The sequence below is a fragment of the Canis aureus genome, chromosome 19, assembly GCF_053574225.1.
Source record: "Canis aureus isolate CA01 chromosome 19, VMU_Caureus_v.1.0, whole genome shotgun sequence".
Taxonomy (NCBI): Eukaryota; Metazoa; Chordata; class Mammalia; order Carnivora; family Canidae; genus Canis; species Canis aureus.
In genome coordinates this window covers 13992834-14017677 of record NC_135629.1, presented here as the reverse complement: position 1 = coordinate 14017677, position 24844 = coordinate 13992834, and the positions used below count along the sequence as shown (strand labels likewise).

General features: G+C 38.8%; 1 protein-coding gene across 13 annotated transcripts in view; it reads left to right on the top strand.

Annotated features, from left to right (window-relative positions):
• Positions 1-24844, top strand: part of ITPR1 (inositol 1,4,5-trisphosphate receptor type 1) — a 319171-nt gene that overhangs the window by 112964 nt on the left and 181363 nt on the right. For all 13 annotated transcript variants that reach the window (XM_077857995.1, XM_077857997.1, XM_077858001.1 and 10 more), the window contains exons 5-11: positions 3602-3717; positions 12356-12442; positions 15438-15596; positions 17476-17574; positions 18669-18752; positions 18861-19007; positions 24375-24470. In XM_077857995.1, the coding sequence (XP_077714121.1) occupies positions 3602-3717; positions 12356-12442; positions 15438-15596; positions 17476-17574; positions 18669-18752; positions 18861-19007; positions 24375-24470 (788 nt within the window). The remainder of the gene's footprint in view (positions 1-3601; positions 3718-12355; positions 12443-15437; positions 15597-17475; positions 17575-18668; positions 18753-18860; positions 19008-24374; positions 24471-24844) is intronic.

Below are 24844 nucleotides of genomic sequence, written 5' to 3'. Positions count from 1 at the left end.
TTCTTAGTAGGCACCAATAACAAAAAGGAGGCTCCCTTATCAGGTTCTTTGCTTATAGGCTTTGGTTGCTTCTCACTGCTGTTAAAAGAATAATTACATGCCTCACCAGGGTCTATACAATCCTACATAATGCAGCATCTGCTTATGTCTCTGGCCACGTCTCTTGTAACTCTTCCTGTTGCCTGTTACCTTCCAGGCCATCTTTTCAAATTTTTTTTTAACCTTATCAAAATTTCTTTCACTGAAGGGCCTTTGCACTTGCTAGTCCTTTTGTATGGAAGGCTTTGCCTCCCGATGTTTATCAAGTGGCTCCTTCACACCCTTCAGTTCTCTGTCAGACACCACTGTCCTGGGGGTGCCCGTCCTGATGACCTCGTGTAAGATGCAACTCCCCTCCAGCAGGATACTGTATCAGTATATAATTCTTTCCTCCACCATACTTTTGACTTGAGTAATTCAAGTTGTGTCTTTAGTTTTTTGCTGTCATGAAGAAACTTGCAAGATGGGCTCAGTGTTCTGTTTTCAGCACCCAGCACACACTAGGCACTTTAGTAAATGGTAACTGAATCAGTGAATAGATTCCTGGGCACTTAGAACTGGAGGTGGCTTGAGAGAACTTCCCTGTCATTACTTGGGGGAGCTGTAGAGATGATAACAATCTGGGCATTAATTCAGCAACGATCACTTGCACTCTTTCTGTACTCCTAGGCCCTGGATAACAAGTATATGCCAAACAGACAAAAATCTCTGCACTCAGGAGGCTTTTGTTGTAGAGATGTGGATGGTGTGTAGAGAACAGGGTTTCGGCTGTTCTTTGGCAGCCTTTATTATCTTAGTCCCTAGGAGGCTCCCTCTGAGAGAGCTTCTTTGCTTTCTCCCCCAGGCACCCTGTTGTGGAGGGCTCCATAAACACCTATGGCTCCTCTTGACATCTTCTGGGGTTTTTTTGTTTGTTTGTTTTTTGTTTTCTCTAACGTGGGGCTTGAACTCACGACCCTGAGATCAAGACCTGAGCCGAGATCAAGAGTCTGACACCTAAATGACTGAGCCACCCCAGCGCCCCTTTTCTCTTCTCTTAACTATGCACCACAAGTGCTCATTTCATAGTTAATGCATCTTCAAGCAGTTGACTGTTCTCCCTCCAACCAAGTTCTGGGATGCTGTTTAAACCATAGAAGATTACTCATGGCCTGTTCTGTCTGGGTTCCAGCCCAGTCAGCCCTTCAGCACTTAACCCAACCCTCTATTCAGCAAACTACTTCTGTGTTAGCCCAGTATGGCATCTGCTAAAGCTTAGGAATATTCAGGAGTAATTTTTTGAAAGCCTAGTTTAGTTTATTCTTCAAAGGCCTAAAATAACCCTTGTCACATAAGGTATTCTTTGTGGCATTTCTTTGGCGTGAGGATCAAACCACTGTGTATGTGTGTATATGTACGTGTGTGCACACGTGTGTACATGCATATATAAAATATACACACACACATATATATACACACACATGTATACACACACATGAGCACACACACACAGGTACTCCTTTCTCTCAAATATGTATTATATATTCTTCTACTGGATTTCCTGTATTTGTGTGTTTCTATACTTAGCACAGTATTAGCATCCAGTGGAACTTTAATTTTGCCCTGCTCTGCCGTCCAAATAGCAAAGGGCAATGTGGAGCCGCTGACTTGCAGAATTTTGGAAGGTTAGTTTAACATCACATTTGAATTGCTTAATTTAATTTTCTCTTTGAATCAGTTGCTAAGCAACTGGGAAGACAGGACAAAATCAGCAAGGCTAATTTGGTTCTGTTACTAGTTTGTTAGCATTTCTTATATTTACATAGCTGGTTGGTTGTAAATATGCTTAATCCAATGCAATGTTTTGTCCAAGGAAAACGGTTAGTATAGAAGTTATGGCAAGGCTTTGGTTGAATTGATAGTACTTAAATTTATACTCTCATCCTAGGTGAAGGTAAAGTCAGTCACCTGAAGTTTTGAACCTGTATTGTGTAGCCCAATTATTTAAGTGGGGTGTTTGACTTGGCTGTCCCAGGAACACTTGTAGAATGGTACTTTCCATTGCATGTTAATCCCTTGGCATTATAGTTCCAGCCTGATTGTTCCTAGAATCAACTTAAATTCTTTTGTTTGTAATTCATACCATTTAGCAATTATCATATGAAGTGTGTTGGAGGAAAAAAAAAATAGACCATTTTACTCTCATTATTGATGAAATTTGAAATTGTTTACTTTATTTGGCCCATAAAATAAATTCTCTGCCAAATATTAGTATCAATGGCATACCTGTTTTTGAATGCCTTTTAAGTGACGTGATTATCAAGGAAATCACCTTTGTCCAGCCCACCTCTATTTACTGCCAAAGATAGGACCTTTAGAGCTGACAGTTTCCCGGTTGTATGTGATTATTTACATGGTAATTGGGGGTTCACATATGTCAAACTGGTAGGAATATTGTCTCAATGATGATATTAAGTTGCTACTGATACAGTAAATGACAGTAATCTGTGGCTTTCATAAAATGTGGGGACAGCAGTTCTATCTTTTAATAGATTATTTGTGGTGTCCTTTGTTTTCTAAAAATCTAGATGACCTCTTTTATATGCCCTAATGATTACTTTGAATTAGATGGATTATGTTCTTGATAATTATGGGTATCAGTGGTTTGGTTTTATATTTACCTTATAACTGCTTATGACTAAGTAGAATTATTTAGTGAAGAAGATTACAGAAAGGAGGAAAGTACTTTTTCTACAATTAAATGATCTTTTATATTTTTTCCCCAACAGTGTCAATTATTTGTTCAGTACTTTGTAAAAATTCATTGATCCCAACTAGAAGAAATAGTCTGAATTAGAGCAAAGTCCTAGTTTTTTTTTTTTTTTAATTTTTATTTATTTATGATAGAGAGAGAGAGAGAGAGAGAGAGAGAGGCAGAGACACAGACAGAGGGAGAAGCAGGCCCCATGCACCGGGAGCCCGACATGGGATTCGATCCCAGGTCTCCAGGATCGCGCCCTGGGCCAAAGGCAGGCGCTAAACCGCTGCGCCACCCAGGGATCCCCGCAAAGTCCTAGTTGATAGCAAATTAACTTTTGTTGTTTTGAGAGAGAGATTTGGTGAAGACCATAACTAGGTATTTTCCTATTCAAGGTCCTTTAAGAGAATCTGTTTCAGTGAACAAATGAGAATAAGTGTGTGGTTAGTAGATTGAAATTTCCTTAGAAGCTTGTTCTTGAAATACTTCAGGGTATACTTTTTCCAAACCTGGGTTTTTGTTCCAGAATTATTAATTTTACTCTACAAAGTACTTAACCATTTGAAAAACCCAATTATGTCAAAATGTAAACTTCTCAGGGAATAAGCTTAACTGGCTGTGTGACAGTGACAGTGACATTGAATTAACTGACTTTCTGAAAGCCTCAGTTTCCTCACCTGGCACCTTACATGTGGTGTGAATTAAAGGTCAGAGGAGAGATTCCTAAAAGGGCCTTGTCTTGTCATTTGTACTTACGTATAATGTTTTTTCATAGTTTGAGTGCATCTGGTTTCTCAAAAACACTTTTATTTGTTTCACTTCTAGATTGCCTCTTTAAGCTATGTCCCATGAATCGCTACTCTGCCCAGAAACAGTTCTGGAAAGCTGCTAAGCCGGGAGCCAACAGCACAACAGATGCGGTGTTGCTCAACAAACTGCATGTACGTATTGTGAGGGGCCTTCCCTAGATGAGGGTCTTAGGAGCGGCCACCTGGGTTGTGTCTGAGTAAAATGGATTAGTTATGCAACTCTCCAGCTCTGGGCACTGCCTTTCACATGTCCTTTGATTAAAGGATGAAAGGGAACTGGCCCTACGGAAAGATAGTCCTAGTCATCCTGGGATACCTTGAGAGTTACTGTTTTCTTAGCCAGTGTCTTTCTCGGATGACTCTAGCGAAGAGTACCAGTTATGAGCGCAAGTTCTTGAGGCAAATCCTGGCTACGTCACTCACTCATTGCTGATTTTGGAAAAGTTAATTAGCTCTTTGGTGGCTTCATTACCTTCTTAGAAAATGGGAACGTTAATAATATCCACATCAGAAGATTAGTGTGAGAAGTACATAAATGAAGCCTATAAAAGGCACATAAACAGTGCCTGCAACATAAGTGCTTAATAAATTTTAGCGTATCATTGTATTTATCTTAACTATTAGTTGGCATATAAGTGAGAAGCTTATTCTGCTGATGTGCTGTGTGACGATGAGCAAGTTTTTGAGCCTCCCTGAGCATATTTCTCCCTCTGTAAAATGATGACATCATTTTCTAGTGTCTAGTATCTAGATGACCTAATTTTTCTCTGAGGCTAATTTGTACAGAACTACTTTGAGATGTTTAGAAGGACATGACATATATCCAATATAGTATTATTAAAATTGCAACCTGTTCACTATCCCCCTTTATTGCTTTATTTTTCTCAGTGTCATTTATCATAATTTTTCTAATTTACTTTATTGGCTGGGCACCCCCACGAGTATATAAACTACTTGAGGGCACAGGTTTGGTTTAGGTTTGTTCATTGTTGTCTCTCCCATGCCTACAATATGTGAGACTTAGTGATTTATTTCACTTCATTTTTTTAAGCACCACAGGCTGTTAATAATTTTGCTACCTTTGTACTTTCAGTCTGTCAATTTAGAACATTCTTCTCCTGACTCTTCCTAAGACAAGACCTTTGCCTCCTTCATATCTCTGTTTGTTACTTCAGTGAGGTCTCTTCTCACCTCCTTATCTAAGCAATCCCCTGCTAACTGTCCTACCCTACAACACTCTCTATTTTTCTCAGCACTGATAATAGTCTGCAGGTATATTTAGTTCTTCCCTTAATTATCCTCCCTCATTCATTAAAATGACCACTCCACAAGATGAGGAATAGTGACTGGCTTGTTCACTGCTGTGTCCCTAGTGCCTGTGATAGTATCTGGCATATAGTAGGTGCTTATGAAATATTTGTTAAATGAATGAGCACCATTGTAGGTGATCAGGATAAAACTGTGACAGCATCTGAATCCTCTTGGAGCTTAATAGCTAAGAGTAATAGCTAATAAGGAGTAAAGAGGTGGTGACAAGATAGTGAAGCAAGTTGTATTACAAGGTGAACCTAAAAGTGCCTTAGGAGGTTGTGAGAACACCTAGAAGGGGCACCCAAATTCATCTTTGTGAATAAGTGTAGGTGATGTGATAGGGATGGCTTCCTCGAGGAAGAAGTGACAAACCTCAGTCTGAGACACCTGCGAAGGGTGTAGAGAGTAGAGAAGAAGAAAGAACAGAAACAAATAGGTTGGTTTGAATACTTCAGGAATTGCATCATTACTTTCATGATTTTAGGGCAGACATTCTCAAGCCCAACAGACTCCGTCTTAATAGAAAATACTACGTAACTCTATGAACAGGAAATAACATTCATAAATAATACAACCTCTGAAGACACCAGATTTAAAAAATGAATTATAAAGGAAAAATAAAAAGAAAGTAATAAATCTTACAATTGTGTGCTTTAGTAAGTTAATGCTTGGGCAGGATTACTCTAGAGGACTTAAGGAAGTAAATAAATGCTCACTCCTGTTTGCATAAACTCTGAATGAGGCAGCCAAAGACTGTGACTCAGGTAGGTGTGTAGTCGTGGCCCCCAAAAAACATGTTTTTCATAAGTAATTTTCCAAAATGGTGAGCAGATCTTGGTAGTATTACAAAGAGTGCAAAGTACATTCTTCCTTTTTTTTTTTTAAATAGACTTGCATTTTGGGTAAATGTTTTAGTGGTAATTAATGGTAATTAAACCATGTAAAACTCTGCTTTGTGTTGGTATGTAAAGTGTAGTTAGGAGCTAGACCTAGAAATTACAGATAGCCTTTTAACCCATGTGAATGTCAACCAGACATAAAACTATACAATGGCATAAAACTAGGATGAATGATGCTTTTTCCTTATACAACACTGTACTATGCATTTTGGGGCATCCAGCATCCCTGGCTCCTATCCATTGAATATCACTAGCACCCCCTGCATCCCCCAACCATTATGATGTCTCAGGGTCCTCCTGAAGTCAGTGCTGGGACTATGTGAATCTAGTTGAATGGGTCGGGCAAGATAGTCTAATCTTGCACATCTCTCTCATTAGCTTGTTAGTACTTATGCCTTTTGGGATTATCTCAGAGGAAGTATGTTTTTCGTAGTTCTGACTTTTCTTTTTCTGGTATGAAAATCATTCTGTTCAATGAGATCTTATTCATACCTCTCAAAAACCTTCTTTTTCCTATGCTTATTATAGCAGGAATTGTAAATTCAGATTCCTTTTGACCATGCAGGAAGCCAACAGGAATAAAAGGAACTTGGTAGGCCTGGTTGCTAAGTGGAATGTTCATGTGTGTGGGTCCACAAGGGGGCAGTTCCTTCCCCTTGCTGTTGCCATGTGGGAAGGTGAGCCCAGAGCTGCTGCTGCATTTGCTACTTTTTGAAGAGAAGCTAAAAATTCATGCTTTATATCTGAGATCTCAACTTTTAAAAAATGTCAGCACCTATTCAATTAAAATTTGAAGCATACACTCAGTACAATAATGTCTTAAGCTGGATGGGGTTGTTTAGCCACCCGTTTGCAACCTGTGATTAAGTGTTATGTTTCCTTTCAATGGAAATTCCTTTTAATGCTCCTTCCCATGAATGAGCTGTGAAAAAAACTGCAGTTGAAAAAAGATTAATCTTGAAGGTGATCAAGAACTCTGAACTCTTTATTAAAAAGAAAAAAAAAAAGAAATAAAATAAAATAGCTCTTACATGTTGTTGGTTATTAAAAAGCATTTTTTAAAAGGAAACAAATACTTTTCCCTGATGTAGGATTACTGATATAACTTGGATATTGACTTTGTGCATTTCCTACTTTCCTCTTATTTGGACTTTTTTTTTTTTTCTTCCTAGTGTCTGGAAGTCATGTACATGTTTTAGTGCAGTCATTAAAATGTTGTATTTTGGGCAGCCACTTGCCTTTGGGGGTTGATGGCAAGTCTCCAGTGGGTTTTCGTTTTTATTTTTGTCAACTACTGTGCAGCACCCCAATCAAAGGTCAGATTATTTTAAATTAATGCCATTTAAGGAATTAGTTGTCTAGACCACTTGAGATCCTTTTGACTAGGATAAACAACATATAAACAGCATTCTGAGGGAGAATGACATCTAGTGGCTGGTTATGGTGTGTTCCATTCCCTCCACAGGACTGGACTCTAACTTTTCTCGTCATGATTTCTCAAGTCTTTTGGCAAAATGAACTTCTCCCACTTGCTAATCACATAATGTGTTCTGTAGGCCTTGACTACTGTTTGCTGATAGTCTTTTGACCTGTGCTGTTTTGGTTCTGAGAAATGGTCAATTATATTAAGTCATAGTCTTGACAAGCTAGGAAGAGCCAGAGGAGTAACAAATCTCTTGTCTTTCAAAGCCTGGATCCTTTATTGCTTGTTTTCAGAAGCCTTAATTCCATATCATATTACACAATGTAGAGCTTTTTGACCTTAAATAACCTTTCCCCACTGTTCCAATGATCTTTCTATAGTAACTGAATAACGGTCTCTCTATTTTTCTGAAATAAAATAACAGGTGGCTATGATAGGGTTGACCTTGATGTTGCTTGAGAAACATGGTAATATCCATGGTGAATCATGGTGTTAGAGACCATAGCATTAAATGTGATTGCTTCCTTAGAAATTCAAAACGGTCCTTAACCCAGTATGTCAGGGAAAAGAGCAATAGATATTTAAATTATTAGATTTTAAATTTTGAAAAGGTAACACATTTAAGATGACTTAAAAAAAATCCAGGCTATTTTCCACAGAGATATGATGAGGTTTTTGAAGAAATAACACATATGAGCATTATAGGAAAATAATTCCAAAATATACATGAGTAAGAAAAGGAAAAAAAAAATACAATCCCTAAATCTTACTCCTCAAATATAATCTTGGTTTATATTTGGTGTGTTCCCCACCATTATATTCCTGTATTTCTACTTTTTTAAAAAAAGATTTTATTTATTCATGAGAGAGAGAGGCAGAGATATAGGCAGAAGGAGAAGCAGGCTCCCTTGATGTGGGACTTTATCTCCAACCCGGAATCATACCCTGAACCAAAGGCAGATACTTAACTGCTGAGCCATGCAGGAGTCACTGTTTCTACATTTTTTTTTTCCTGGGTATTTCTATGTTTTGAAGTATCAATGGGAGCATACTGCTGTCTTCTCTTTAACTCACTTTTTTCACTTAATATGTTATGAATAAATACAAATCTTTTATCTTCGTTTTTAATGGCTACATGCTTCCTTCACTATATGCCAGTGCTGTAATTTTACATAGCCAATCCTTGTAGGGTGAGTGATATTCAGAATCCTGACAGCTTTTTATAGTATTGAAACTAGCTGTTATGGACTTGTATGTGTGCAAGATTGTCTTTTTAGGAGATATTTCTAGAAATGGAATCGTTGAATCAAAGTCGTACCCATTGAAAAACTTTGAGAGACATGGCCAGATAATCCTTCAGAATGTTTTGTCAGTTCACTGTCTTACAGTGTAGGCCATTCCTTAGGATGTACTTGAGGGGTTTAACAGACTAAATCGTGTTCTGTTCAAGGGTGAGGCAACCTCAATCATTGGGCCCAGGTATGGGTCTGAACACATTTGGTATTTAAGTATTTAGTAAAGAGTAAAATGAGTTGAAGAGTTTTCTCCTTAAACAAAGTATGCTTATGCTTATAAGAAAAAGCGAAATCTTCAAATGATCCATAAGGTTAATGCATTGAATGTTCATTCAGTAGTTATGTAGACTTGGTTATCATTCAGCCTTTTAACAGTGTTTCAGATGTGACCTTCAGTATTTTAAGAAACGTTCTTAGGTATTTGTTCTCCAATATTACTTTCTAATTTTAATTCCTGTCTTTTTAGACAAATGCCCTTTAATGCTGGTGATATTTAATTAGTTTTTAATACAGAATATATGCCTTTATTTATTCATTCATTCATTCATTCATTCATTCATTCATTCATTCATTCATTTGAGACACCAAGAGAGGCAGAGGGAGAAGCAGACTCCCTGTGGGGAGCCTGATGTGTGGGACTCAATCTCAGGACTCCAGGATCTTGATGAGCCAAAGGCAAACACTCAACCACTGAGCCACCACCAGGTGCCTCTGGAATATATGCCTTCTGGATGACTAACTTGATGTTTCTTTTTAGACATGCCACCAAACGCTGAGTTGCCACTCTTGTACTTCATCTAAACGTAGGTGGGAACTTAATATTTTAGATTAGTGCTTCTTAAACTGAGGCCACTGAAAATGGGGAGTAAAGAGAATGTCATGAGAATTTTCTGTCTTAAACAGTCACCTTTACATCATTTAAGTCCAGGAAACACTGCTTTATGGTTTACTAAAGATGAGTCCTTTCAGTGTGAGGTTTTGAGTAGAGAAGAAATATATTTGTTGGAAAATTTGTTTTATTTTATTGACTGTATTGATTTTTCCTGCTTGGACATTTTTTCTTTCTTGAACTTTCTGTCCATATTAGCTGAAAAACTGCTAAGTAGAAAGCACAAATGCCTAAAAAGTCTGAACCTTCCTTCCAAGTGGATTCAGTCCAGTGTTGTGTTTGGGAGACACCTGCAGAACCCGTGGATACTCTAGAGACCTCTGGAGAGGTGCAGCACAGACCTGAAACTAGGGAGAACAGGAGGTGGGGAAGTCATAGGGAAGGTGTTGATGGAGGGAAGGAGAGAGCCAAGAACTTCTGAGGGCAGTTTGGATGCCTAGGATTGCCATGTGGTCCGCACTGGTATAATTTCTGGATATGTCTTGAACCCAGTGGATTTTATCCTTGTGTAACAGAGAAGCAAACTGGTAACTAATTCGAGGAGAGAGGGGGAGGGAAACCTTTGAATAGACCATTGTTGTGCAGGGTTGAGACAGATGTAAGGAATTTAGAGTGATCTACATAACAGGCAGATCATTCCCTCCTGTAAAGTGGTTTCTTTTTGGTTTAGGATTGCTTTCTGCAGTTTATTTTTGTCAAAAGATGTACCTTCCTAAAAATACCTACACTGAAGGTAGAGGTGGAGCAGATGCTGAATTTGAAGCAAATGGAAAGATTCTTTGCCTCTCCAACTCCCTCTACCAGTTGAAATTCTCATCATTAGAACATTTCTTAATTTTGGAAATGTATATATAATAATAATGGTTAGAATCTATTGAATGCCTATTATGTTTAACGCACACATTTTCTATGATCTCTACAACAGTCCAAAAAAGCTTGCATTGTCCTCATTTTCTGAATGAGAATACTGAATGAGGCTTGAGGAGATTAAGTAACCTGGCCAAGATGGTAAAGCTGGTACATGCTGGAACCAAGCCCAGAAGGTCCTTTGCAAATGCAGACTGTTCTTGGGAAAGAGGTCCCTTAGCCTCTTGGCATCTGGGGGCATCTGGCCTCCAGGAAGAGAACAGTGGAAACTCTTCTGAAATGCACAGCTGGTCACCAGGGGTTTATTATCCATCAGATTAGATACTGAATTTCTTCCCTGTTAATTTATTTCTCTTGGACCCAATCTAGGTGTGGGGGACAGGGCTTGAAATAACAGTTTCTTTATTGCCTAGGACAAAACTATTTGCCCTTCAGCTTTGTTATAATATGGTAACAGTACTTTCTGAGATGTACAAACAAATGAATAAAAATGCCTTTCAGGTTGATGGCCGTGGCAGACTATTCTGGAACCCTCTATTCAGCTTTACCAGTTCCTGAGCATGCCAGATTTGGACTAGTAATGTCTCCCAGCTCAATATGTACCTATAGATTTACAGTTAACTCAAATGCAAGTCTGAGGATTATCTCTGCTACTTAGTAGATGTATAATCAAAAAAAAAATCCAACATCATTACATTTTATTTTTTAAATCGAAGCATAGTTGGCACACAATGTTACCTTAGTTTCAGGTGTACAGCATAGTGATTTGGCATGTCTATATGTTAGGCTGTGCTCACCACAAGCGTGGGTCCCATCTGTCACCATACAACACTATTACAGTATCATTGACTATATTCTCTGTGTTTTGTCTTTCATCCCCATGACTTACTCATTCTATAACAGAAGGCCTGTGTCTCCAATGCCTCTTCACCCATTTTGCCTAACCCCACCTCCTTCCTTCTGGCAGCTACCAGTTTGTTGTCATTATATATTGGTCTCTCTCCAGTTTTTCTGTGTTTTCTTTGTTTTTGTTTTGTTTTGTGAGGGCTTGAACTCATAACCCTGAGAACACAACCTGAGCTGAAATTAAGAGTTGGACACTTAACGGAATGAGCCACCTAGGTGGCCCGTGTTTGTTCATTTGTTTTGTTTTTTAGGTTTTACATGTAAGTGAAATCATATACTTTATTTGACTCCTTTCACTTAGCATAATACCCTCTAGGTTCATCCATGTTGTCATGCATAGCAAGATTTCATTCATTTTAATGGCTGAGTGATACTCCATTGTGTGTGTGTGTGTGTGTACACATACCACAACACAGGTAAGTGATTTTTAAAATAAGACATTATTAAGCAAAATTTCAAATGTACACAGAAGTAAATGTTATAGAAACCCCTTGTGTATCCACTATACTACTAATTGCAATGTTGAATTAACCTTTTAATCTCTGTTTTTTTCTTCTTTAAAATATGAATAATCTTCACTTCAGGGAACTACTATAAAAATTAAATAAATTATAGTACTATCTAACAATAATAACCAACACTCTGTAAATCCTGCCATGACCAGGCACAATGGTATGTGAGGGTGTAGGTACTATTTTTATCCTCATTTTACAAAATTAGAAACTGAGGCTCATGAATGTTGAATAATACATTCCAGGACACAGAACCAGAAATTACCCGAAACTAGCGTTTAAATTCAGTTTTATTTTACAACAAAACCTTAAAAGAGGGCTTTTACAAATCATAAAAGGGCTATGCAAATTTTCTCCCACCCCTACCCTATTTTATTCAAAAATATATAAGCTTTTGACGTAGTCTTAACCTAAGCAGATGTCCACGAATGCCTGAAAAAAAAAAAAAAAAAACCTTTAAAAAAAGCCAAGAGGGCCAAGAAAAACAAGGGCAGAGTGGGTTGATTTCCTGAACCCCTTGCTCATTTTGCTTAGCCTCAGGGCATACCTAACTATTGGCTTATTTCTGTGGTTCTCATATGAACTGGCGACATTGGTTTTGCATCACTGTGGAGAAATAGAAGCCATTGTTTCCTCTTTGTGACGAGTCTTCCTTCTCCATGTTACAGCATGCTGCAGACTTGGAAAAGAAGCAGAATGAGACAGAAAACAGGAAATTGCTGGGGACCGTAATCCAGTATGGCAATGTGATCCAGGTAGGTAGGTCACGGCTGCTCTTCTCTTCCGGAGCTAGAGCGTTACAATGAACAGAACTAAAAAACACTTGAGATCTGGTGTGGACAGCTTTCATCAACAGGACTCCCATGGAGACAGCCAGTCTGTTGCAAAAGGTCTCGTGTTTCTTCTTATATGGGGTGGATTTTTAGGCTTTTGAGTTGGCCCTCTCTCAGTGCGAGAACCCACTACTCTGCCCTGTAGTTGGTAATTTAAGTTGTGTGCAGATATTTTAAGTGGGAAGTTCCCTATCTGGAAACGAGCCTGGCTGCTGCACTTTTGTTACACTTGCCTTCCTTGAAAGTTCTATTAGGTGAAAATTGGCTTCCCCACAACTTTTATCTGTTGGTTTAAGAATTACTCACAGGGCCAATAAGAGCAATTCTGTACCTTCAGATAGAATATTTGCTGATAGGTCTCATATCTTGTCTCATGGGTTGTGAGGTTTACTTGTTTATCCCTTGTGCCTTTAAAGTTGGCACGGGGATAAAACACACATGAGGAAATAGCTACTGCGGGGTTTGCTAAGAAAATCTATCTGGGTCTATCCTTGCAGAAAATAGTGCGTGAGTCCAATGCCAAATGTAGCCTTTTTCTTTCTTCCTTCTTTTCTTTTCTTTTCTTTTCTTTTCTTTTCTTTTCTTTTCTTTTCTTTTCTTTTCTTTTCTTTTCTTTTCTTTTCTTTTCTTTTCTTTTCTTTCTTTTCTTTTTCTTTTCTTTTCTTTCTAATTGCTTTCTTGCTTTCTTTCATCTTTTTCTCTTTCTTTCTTTCCCTTTCTTTCTCTTTCTTTCTTTCTTTCTTTCTTTCTTTCTTTCTTTCTTCCTTCCTTCCTTCCTTCCTTCCTTCCTTCCTTCCTTCCTTCCTTCCTTCCTTCCTTCCTTCCTTCCTTCCTTTCTTTCTTCTTTCTTTCTTTCTTTTAGAGAGGGAATATATGCATGAGTGGGGGAGGAATAGAGAGGAAAGGACAGGGAGTAGAAAGAATCTGAAGCAGACTGCCCACTGAGTGCAGAACCCAACCCAGGGCTTGAGCTAGCGATCCTATGATTGTGACCAGGGCCAAAACCAAGAATCTGAGGCTTTACCAGCTAAGCCACCCAGGCGCCCTTGTAGCTCTTTTCTGTTTATGTAGATGCTGGATCATTTTGATACACAAAGGGTAATAGTTACCAATTTTTAAAGACCTGACCCATTTGGTTATCTTGCTTCATTATTTACGTTTCTGAAAGATATTGCTTATCATTTATACTTGACTGGCTACAAAGGAATTCTTTCTCATCGTTATTTCTGAAATAGAGAGCAGTGATAATCTGGAGCCTGGAAAAAGTACTATTGCCACATTGGTAATAGCAACCTTTTATGTTTAAATGGTTTATTATTATTTGGCCTTTTGGATAGTAAAGTAGCTTTTGAAAATAGGTCCTACCAATCCCACTCCACCTCCCTTTCAACTTCTGTCCAACTGAGAAAAGACACAAAGGGCCAGTCAGGTGGGCCCAGATTTCAGTATCAGCTTTATTACTGGGCCAGACCAGTGCCTTCAAACTCAGGACTCCCTGATGTCGTTAGAGAGTACGGCTTGAACTGAAGATGGAAGGTGGGCATAGGGGCTGAGAATGTAAACTTTTAAGTGTATTCCAATTCGGATTATGGGACTTAATGACTGAGATTTTGGGCAAGAAATGTTCCCATTGCCTCAATTTGCTCACTAGCAAAATGAGAATAATCATGGTATCGTTTCCTAAATGATTGAGAGGTATCTCTCAGAGTAAGCTCTGAATATATTTTAGCTTATATTACTTATTACTTCTTCAAAGCCTGGACCTTGGGATCCATCTCTAGGTAATATCAGTTTATAAACCAACTGAGTTCAGCACCTGGACAGATGTGCAGAAAATCAGGGGCCACTCACCAGGGTAACAATGAAGACTTAAGAGGGCATTGCCTTCCCCTTGTGTATAACAGCCAACGGACGTCAGGAGCTCACAAATCAGACTCATGACCCTAATAACATTGATAGGAGCATGTGGATCTCCTAAGAAGGTTCTAGAAAGTGTATCGATTAACATATAAAAAAGGGATATTGGCAGTTGGCAATGAAGTTCCATGCTGGTCTTAATATTTCTCCAGGATTTGGGTAATCTTTCATCTACCCTTCCGTCTTCTCTTATAGCCTGTTAAATTTGGAAGCATTAATTAACACTTCCTGGTACAGACCCACTATGAGACAAGTTGTTTCCCATTTAGATCTTTGGTTCTCCCAAGAATTAACAATAAAGTAGTTAGCATTGAAGATGGAAATTTGGGACACCTGGCTGGCTCAGCAGTTAAGCATCTGCCTTCAGTGCAGGGAGTGATCCTGGAGTCTCAGGATCGAGTCCCACATCGGGCTCCCTGCATACAGCCTGCTTCTCCCTATGCCTGTGTTATTGCCTCCCTCTCTCTCTCTGTATCTCTCATTAATAAATAAATAAAATAAAAAAATTAAAAAAAAAGAAGACGGAAATTTATAGCAGCCATGTTATTCCATATGAAACGATACCCCCTAACGACCTAACAGGGTCATCTCTTAAACTGTTTCTTATGCTCAAAAGTGCCTTTCCTTAGCTCTATGTTAAAGTCAGGGATATTCAGATTGCAGTTCCTCAGCTCCTTTATATGGGATTAGGCTCCTTCCTACCTGTTAACAGATGGCAGAGTGCTGTTCCCTGCAAATGGTGCTCTTGACCTAAACAACATCCATCTTGTCCACAGCCATGTTGGGGGGAAAAATAAAATATTTCTTCTTCCCTCTACTTCTCCCTTTGCTCTTCCTTATTTTCTAATTATTCCCTGCCTCAGGTACTTCTAGGACCCTCTAACTCCACAATTAGCTCAGAAGTGGAAGGAAGGTTTGATACATATTTATGTGACTAAGAGAAATCATAGAGATTCAGAGACCTGCTGACACTCACCTTATTCTCCCTGTGGGTTTTCAGCTCCTGCATTTGAAAAGCAATAAATACCTAACTGTGAATAAGAGGCTTCCAGCTCTGCTGGAGAAGAATGCCATGCGAGTGACTTTGGACGAGGCGGGAAATGAAGGGTCCTGGTTTTATATTCAGCCATTCTACAAGCTACGATCCATTGGAGACAGTGTAAGTGCAAACTCTTGGCCTGGGGAGCGCTCCATGCCAAGCTTCCAACTGGAACTGTATATACAAGTCAACTAGGAGAACTTTATAGCTGGAACCAGAGGCTTATCCTGTATGAAGAGAAGGGAGTCACTATGGAAACCAGTGTTTGGGAAACAGGGAAATTTGGAGAGAAGTGTGACCTAAATACAGTAGCTGTGTTTTTCCTTCTGAGTTTCTGAAAAAAAAATTATATGACTACCCCATTACCTCAGTAACTTCACCAGGAAAACAGCTAGCCTGTACTAACGTCCTGGGGCGTGTCCCTGTCATTCTAGATCATTAGTGGAATAGAAATGCCTCTCTATTTTGGAAATAAAGTAAAGGAGTATAGAAGATAACTATATACAGCAGGGAAGGAGAATGGATTTTAGGGTTATCTTTGCTTTTTCCTTTATTGGTAAACTGGCAGGCTCTCCATCTTGTTGCAGTGACTGCAGTTGGTCCTGAGTTGGCCCCTTTCCTGAGGGGTCCTTAGAATATTAAGCCACTGAAATACTTTTCCATGTGACTTAGAACAGTTCTGATACTCACCAGCTACATTAGTATGTCATTATGTGGGCATACACTTGACAACAAATATGTTTAAATGCTATTAAGCCCAATTTCTGACCTTGTTAGGATTGGAAATAGCAATTTTTTACTAAAACGAAATGTGTTCCTTAAACAGCTTGAAATCTTGTCAAAATGTTTAGCTAGCCTAAACCTCACACTGGTTTTTGCCATATTCAGTATTACTATTTAAGTTTCCAAGCTTTGGGCAGTGTACGTGTTCATTTATATGTTGGTATATGTATGACATTATATGCAGTATGACAGAAGCATGTAGAAGCAGAACATTCCTTCCCAGTTGGTGTATAATAACTATTGATGCTCAACTGAGAAGAGAAGAACAAGTCCAGTAGAGCTTAGTTTTCACCATAAGTGTTGGACTTTTTTGAGATCCTTATGTATATATATTTGGAGTTAAGGAAAATTTAATTGTATATGCCCCCCAAATGTAGCAAACTCATCAAAATAGATGAGTTTTACCTCTTAGGAAACCATCATTTCTGTCCTCCTTCCTTCTTCCTTCATAATAAAAGACAAATGTGCTTTGTCCTGAATTTCATTTTCAGCAAGTCCTCCTTGATTTTATTATTTAAATGTACCTGTTTGGCTGTGCCTTAGTTTAGAAGTTAAGATGGAGTTGAAGGACTGGTTATCCTTTGTAGGATAGTGTTTTACAAACAAGTGTCGGTCTATTTGTGGACTCTGGGATCAGTTTAGTGGCTTATGACTTTCATTTTGGAATGTGGATTAGAATAGATAGTATCAGGCTGTCCTAAACATAATGAGGATAAGTATTGTTTTAGGGCAGTAACTTATGTTTCAGATAAATATAGATATGTATATCTATATATGTACACATATACATATACACACATATGTGCACATAAGTAGGTATGACTGGAATATAATAGAGATGTATTTCTTAATGTGGCATGTACTCAAAAAAATATGAAAGTCAGTGCTTTAGATGGCTTTTTCTTTTAAAAATAGACTTCCTTCAGGCAATGTTCTGCTTCTATTCCTAATACTCAGAGCTTATTTATGTATCTGTTAACATAGGAAAAGAGGGATATTGATAGTTGGCAGTGGTATCCCATGCTGGTCTTAGCATTTCTCCAGGAATTGGACAGGGATTGTGAGACTTCACTGCCTGGCCTCTACTGTGAGGGGTTCGGCTGAGCCGGCTGAGGATGTTCCAAATCCAAGGGGTGATCTGAAGATGCCCAGCTGCCCTCTACCAGGGATTTCTGACCTGTTTTGTGAAAACCTCTGTTGGTCTCTTCTTTTCCAGGTGGTCATAGGTGACAAGGTTGTACTGAATCCTGTCAATGCTGGCCAGCCCCTACATGCTAGCAGCCATCAGCTAGTGGATAACCCAGGCTGCAACGAGGTAAGGAAAACCAAGTTATGGCCTGTGAGCAGGCATATGTGCAAGAGCAAGCCTTCTTGGGACCAGGGCATGTGCATGCTGAAAGTGACCTTTTTAGGACTTGGGGTACTTACAGGTAAGTAACCGAGTCCCAGGACCAGGGCTCCCACATGGGGCTGGGTGAGGGCCAATAGTTATCCTAGGGCTCATTTTACTAAGCCTCATATAACTGGGAGATTGTTGCCAAATTTGTTAAGCCAGTGAAGGGCCTCTTTTACCAAATTTTTCTGGCTTAGAGGGGCACCTTTTTCCAGTTTATTTCCCTTAAGAGAATGTCTTTGGCTGATTATTAAGATGGGTGTACTACAGGCCATCAGCAACGGGGATATGTTGCTTTTGGCAGTACAGTTCCTTGGCCTCAGATTGACAATTATAGGACCAAAGGATGGTAACTTGATTGTGACATACATATTTGCCTAAGAGTTGGGGACACAGTCTCTGGAGTCGTATGGAATGAAATCCCAAATCTGCCATTTCCTAGCTCCATGTTTGTGGGTTAGTTACCATATGTCTCCCTCATCTCCCTGTGCATTAGTTTTCCTGTCTGAAATAGGTGTGATGGTCATTACTGGTTTTTTTGTTTGTTTGTTTGTTTTTTAATTAGAATGTTACTGAGGACTAAACGTAGTAGTGAATATTAGTGCTTAGCCCAGTGCCTGGCACATATTTAGTGTATAGTGTCTGCTCTTGCTAATGATTATCATTCACATTTTAGAATATATTCACTGGACTCTTTTTATCTTTATTAGTACTTGTTTTTATTGAGCTTTTACTTTTTGGCTACAGAACAGGAGACTTGGAGAAGAAAGGCAGGAAGCAAGGTTCCTTTAGTCATTTCAAGCATATGTGGAATGAACACAAATGCACCCTTTATTAACAAACACATATGCCAGGCCAGTTGAATTTGTGGTTCTTGTGATCTTAATGGTGTGAACTGGTAGGATTTGGGGGCAGAAGCACAGCCCTGCTTCTTGGGCAGTATGAGGAGTTTTTGGGCTGGAAGACAGAGTTACTGGGAGGGATGTGTGAAAAAATAACTGTCATTTGTTTTTCAGGTCAATTCTGTCAACTGCAATACAAGCTGGAAAATAGTCCTTTTCATGAAATGGAGTGACAACAAAGATGACATACTGAAGGGGGTAAGCTGGATACTTCTCAGGTCGGCAGCACTTGGCTCTACATGGTGCAGCAGCTAAGTTCTCTTGTAAAATTCACTTTCCTTAATTCCTCCATATGTCAACTTTTAGGGTGACGTGGTGAGGCTGTTCCATGCGGAGCAGGAGAAGTTCCTTACCTGCGATGAGCACAGGAAGAAGCAACATGTCTTCCTGAGAACTACCGGCCGGCAGTCAGCCACATCTGCCACAAGTTCAAAAGCCCTGTGGGAGGTGGAGGTAAGGGATGATGCTGGAGCGGGAGAGAGAGGATTCATGGGTTTGTAGGGTACTTAAGCCCACTCTTTAAAAGATGGGTCAGGATGACAGATGAACAAGCATGTCAAGCTGCATCTGAAGGATGCTGGATGTGCTTGTGAAGGAAAATGATGTCTACTTTAGAAGCAAACTTGAAACTAGAAGTTTCTTTCTCTTGGCCATCTAATCATCAGCCTCCATGTCTTCCTTTCCCTTGGTTATTTTTCTGTCACAATATGTAATTGAGTGCCTACTCAGCATGATACACAGGTGACTCATGTCAGTGAGCATAGAAGGAGAGACACTCAGACATCAGTGGATGGCAGAGTGGCCACAGACACATTCTTCATGCTCCAGAGATTGAGATGAGGGAGGGAGAAGTTCAGGTTGGGTGAAGGAGATGGTGTCTGAGCTGGTAGTTACAGGATGACATGTATTTCTGAAGGCAGAGACGCGTAGAGTGTAAGTCATTTCATGTCAGACGGTGGCACAGGATTGGAATAGGAGACAGCCTTGAGGTAAGGCTTAGCATCCCAGTTCGGTGGGGGGCGCGGGGGGTGGGGGCGGCAGAGGATAGGAGGGGAAGTGAAACAGAAACTGATTTTGGAGACCAGAGCCTAAAAGGCCTCTATCCAGGCATGAGTTTGGATTAAGTCCTAGGCAGGGATGGAGTTTGGAGAGTAGTTTTGAGCAGAGGAGTAACACAATCAATGCACTCGTTAAGGAGATAAATGTTTTGCTCACAGCATGTCATTTATTGAGAGGGGTAAAAAGCGACTAGAAACATGGGACCCAAGAGACAATGGCATGACTACTTGGTGACAGAGGTGACAAGGGCCTAAGCTGCAGAGACTTGGCCCCTACCCCAAAGCCCTTCTCTATATGTAACTGCAACTCTTGGGGTACATGCATTTCTCTGTCTTGACTTGCCTCCTCTCTTTTACTTCCTTTGCTTTGTTTTATGTTTTTATTGCGGTACAGCAGACATAAAGTGCCCAGATCAAAAGTATACAACTTGATGAATTTTTATGTACACGTATAAGTCATATCACCAGCACCCAGATCAGGAAGTAGAAGACTAACAGCACCTAGAAGGCTCCCTTGAGTCTCTTTACAGCACTGTTTTGTTTTCCTCCTAGAGAAGTAACCAGTGATTTGACTTCTGCATGCATGGTTAGGTATTCTCTATTCTTGAACTTTGCATAAATGGACTCAGACAGTATATGATCTTTTTTTGGCCTTTTTTTTTCCTTACTCAGAATAATTGAGATTCATTCATGTTGTTGCATGTATCAATAGTTCATTCCTATTGGTGAATAGTTTCATCATACGGTATACCACAATTTGTCTGTTTACCTGCTGATGGACATTTGAGTTGATCCCAATTTTTGGCTGTTACAACTAAAGCTTTTGAGAACATTATAAATGTGAACAGGTCTCTTCATAGTCATGAACTTTCATTTCTCTTGGCTAAATATCTGGAAATGGAATAGCTGGATCACATGGTGGGTGTATGTTTTTAAGAAAAAAAAAACTACCAAACTGGTTTCCAAAGTGCTCGTATCATTTTATATTCCTACCACCAAGTATGAGAATTCTAGTTCTTCCACATCATCACCAACACTTGGTGTGGTTAGTTCTTTTAATGCTAACCATTTTAATAGGTGTATAGTGAAATTTCTTAGTGCTTTTAATCTGCAGTTCCCTGATGGCTAATGATATTGAGCATTTTTCCATGTCTTTATTTGCCATCAATGTATATTCTTCATTGAAGTGTCTGTTCCAATATTTTGCCCAATTAAAAAATTGTCTTCTCTTTTAACATGGATGTTGTAGTACTCAGGTTTTTCTTGGCTATTGTATAAAAATTTCTACAGCTTTCATGATGAAAGGAACCTATATGAAGTTTTCAATTTCTACCTTCTCCTTATTCTTTTTCTCCTTCTCTCCACATCCATAGCACTTGGGAGTTTTTTAGTTAGTGCCTATATAGAGACAGTGTCAATCCTGCTAGATTATATATAAACCACTTGTGAGTTAGACCTTTACATTGCTCGCTGATATCACCATTGCACTCAGCACAGGGTTTTATATGTTCAAAACAGTCTTTCAGAACCACTCTTCATGTGCGATTTGGATACTAGTGCAAAAAAAATCCCCCAAAAAACAAAAATCCATAGCCCTAAAAAACTTCTTTTTCTCGGGTATATTTAAAGTAGTAAGTGGAAAATAAAGAAAAACTGAAAATACAGGAAAAAAAAAGAAAGTAAACCATCATTTCATTAACTTAATGTGCCCATTTCCATGGAGCTGTTTATTCTGTGAGCAGGTTATTTTAAGCACAGTTGACATCACTTTACAGACATTTTTGTGTATTGGTTTAACATGCTGTCATAAACCCCCTCTCCAAAAAAAAAGTCCAAACCCTGCAAAAGTGGCTGACTTTTTAGTACATTTAAGAGCAGGTACCTTGTCTATTCACTTCCAAATTGGTAGGAATGAATTAAAGATCACAAGTCTGTGTGGAGGGTGTTTGAGGTATGGTCTTCTAAAACTTCAGGTACATAACTCAGCAGTCTACTTCAGAGCATCTTCTCTCTCTTTTTTTCCTTCTGAAAAGAAACAGCTGTCTAATTCTTATTCCCTAATAAATTGTTTCCTGCCGGTTTTTCCTTGAATATCCTTGGAAAACATTGAACATCTCCCACTTTTATATTGTTCTGGAATCATAAGTGTTCCTTTAAAATAAAAAAAGGAAGACAATATCATGTTTAGCATTTCTTGTACTGCAGGTCTGCTAATGACTGATGCTCTTAGCTCTCATTTGAAAATGAGAAAATATATTTCACCTTCACTTTAAAAATCTGTTTTTTTTCCCCAAATAATAGTTTCACTGAAATACAACTCATATATTTAAAGTGAACAATTCAATGGTTTGTATTAGGTTTGTAGAATTTGACCATTATCACCACAGTCAATTTTAGAACATTTTCATTACTCCAAGATGAACCCTGTATCCATAGTGATCCCCTCCTGGTAATCTCTATTCCTTATCTCTATAGAATTGTCTATGCTGGACATTTCCTATAAATGATATACTACAATATGTGATCCTTTGTATTTGACTTCTATCACTTCTTTCACAACGTTTTCAAAGTTCATCCATACTGCCACGTTTATCAGTACTTCATTCTTTTTTATTGCCAAATAATACTCCATTGTTACGCTATATTTTCTTACTTAATGGTATTTGGATTATTTCTACTTCTGAGTAATGCTTCTGTGAACACTTACATACTGAGTTTTTGTGGTAGGTATTTCAGTTCTCTTAGGGGTGGAATCATGGGTCATATGGTTAAACCTTGTTTAACTTTTTTGAAGAACTTCCAAATTGCACTAGTTGATACTCCCACTTGTGGTGTCTTAAGGTTCCAATTTCTCCACATGGCCTTCATTTATGAAGGCTATTTTTGTTAGATTCTGAATTCTAGGTAGACAGGTTTCTCCCCTCTGTACTTTAAAGTTGTGCACCCATTGTCATCTTGCATGCCTAATTTCTAATGTAGAATTCTGTGGTTTCTTACCTTTGTTCTTTGTATATAGTGTCTTTTTTTTTCTTGGTTGCTTTTAAGATTTTTATTTACATTAATCTAATTATGATGTACCTTGGTGGCTGGATATGTAGGTGTGTATGTGTGTGTGTTTATCCTACTTTGAGGCTATTAAGTTTCTTGAATCTGTGTATATATCAAATGGGAAGATTTGGGTTCATTGTTTCTCAAATATTTTTCTTATCCCTGGCAACCCACACAGACATGCTGCATCATTTAATATTGTCTGACAGTGACCATCGTCACATTTATGGGTCACATTTTCCTGATTCTTATCTGTCCAGTGCTGGATATATGCTGAACATTGTGGTGCTACTCTGGAGTGTCTATATTCTGTTGCTTTCCTTTAAAGAGTTTTGAGTTTTGTTTTGTCAGTAAAGTTACTTATGAATTAGTTTGATGCTTTAGAGCTTATCTTAAACACTTGTTAAGTCAAGTGTGTTACAGTCTTTTTATCTTAGGGCTAGATTGTCTCATTATTAAGGTGTAACTCTTTCTGACATTTTTCCTGAATGCCCCAAGTGTTCTATGGAATCTCTCAGAGCATATTCCAGTCCCAAGTGAGCAATGAGAACATTGAGCTCACAACTTCCCTGTCATTCTTCATTTGGTCTTGTGTGGTCTTACCTAACATATATGCAACTTGGTATTCAACCAAAGACTCAAGGAGGCCCCTGTGTAGACATCTGGAGCTTTTTTTCTGAGTAGTTCTGTATTGTGCTCCCACAAATACAGCCACCTCAGTCTCCCTAAATTCTGACATATCTCCTCAACTCAAACCGTGTTGTTTTCTTAGATTCTCCTTTCCAGTTGTACCATCCAGAGAGGACCTCAAGGCAGAAAGCTGTAATAACCATGAAGATCACTTTGTTTGTTCCCTTTTCTCAGAGATCACAATTGTGTACTGCCTGTTGTCCAACATCTGAACAAAGTTGTTTCCTATATTTTATCTAGTTTTCTAGTTCTCTAAAGCAAGTTCATATATTTTGTGCTGTGTCTAATTGTTCATGGCACCAATTACCAGTGCCAGTTATTCCATCATGAAGAAGCTGAAATTACATATCTTTTTATGATAAATTGGCCCAGGCTCTGTGAGTTTTAAGTTTCAGAGCACTGGCTTATCTTTGTGTTTCAGCACTAGTATAAGTATAGAATGCTTTCATAGTTTCCTCTGAAATTTCATTTATTTGTCATGTCTTTTCATGGATGAGTTGTAGAATCTTTTTTTTTTTTTTTTTTTTGTTTAAAGATTTTATCTATTTATTCATGATAGTCACACACACAGAGAGAGAGGCAGAGACACAGGCAGAGGGAGAAGCAGGCTCCATGCAGGGAGCCCGACGTGGGACTCGATCCCGGGTCTCCAGGATCGCGCCCCGGGCCAAAGGCAGGCGCCAAACCACTGCGCCACCCAGGGATCCCGAGTTGTAGAATCTTAACTTCTACTTTATTATGATTAAAGCAAATAATCTGAAAAACATTCAACTTTTTAGCCATTTTTTTTCCAGCCATTTCATATTAACTGGGAGGCTATTTCTTCTTTGGAGAAACATAGTACTTCCATATGTTGGAGCTCTGACATTATGTATGATACTTACAATGGCTTTGTTGGAAGATACTGATTTATTTCAGCTAGTAAATATCACTCCTGAACTATGACTTATGTGTGAAGTCTCAGTGTTATTTTAATATGGGTTGACACTTCTTCCGCTCTTGTTAATCTCTCTTCCTCTTGCAGGTAGTCCAACATGACCCGTGTCGGGGTGGAGCAGGATATTGGAACAGCCTCTTCCGTTTCAAGCATCTTGCTACAGGGCATTACTTAGCAGCAGAGGTAAGTAGCAGCTTCTATGTCTTTCTCTTTTAAGGCTGACACATTCCTTTTTCTTCATTTACCTGTGGCCATTGGGAATTTAGATGCTCAGTTACCTTGCTTTTCCTTCTGCTTTTCTGTTTCCTCTTGCCTCATTTCCCTGCTTATAGAAAAGAAAAAGTAAAGATGATTAACACATTTTAGTACTTCACAGGGATTCCAATTAAGATGTGGAGAGAAAATATATTTGAAAATAATAACTATAATGGGAATGTAATGTACGGCATAATGACTATAGTTAATTATACTGTATATTTGAAAGTTGTTAGAGAGTAGATTTAAAAAGAAAAAAATGTAAAGAATGCTAATCTGGGATTTAAAATTAGAGAAATTTT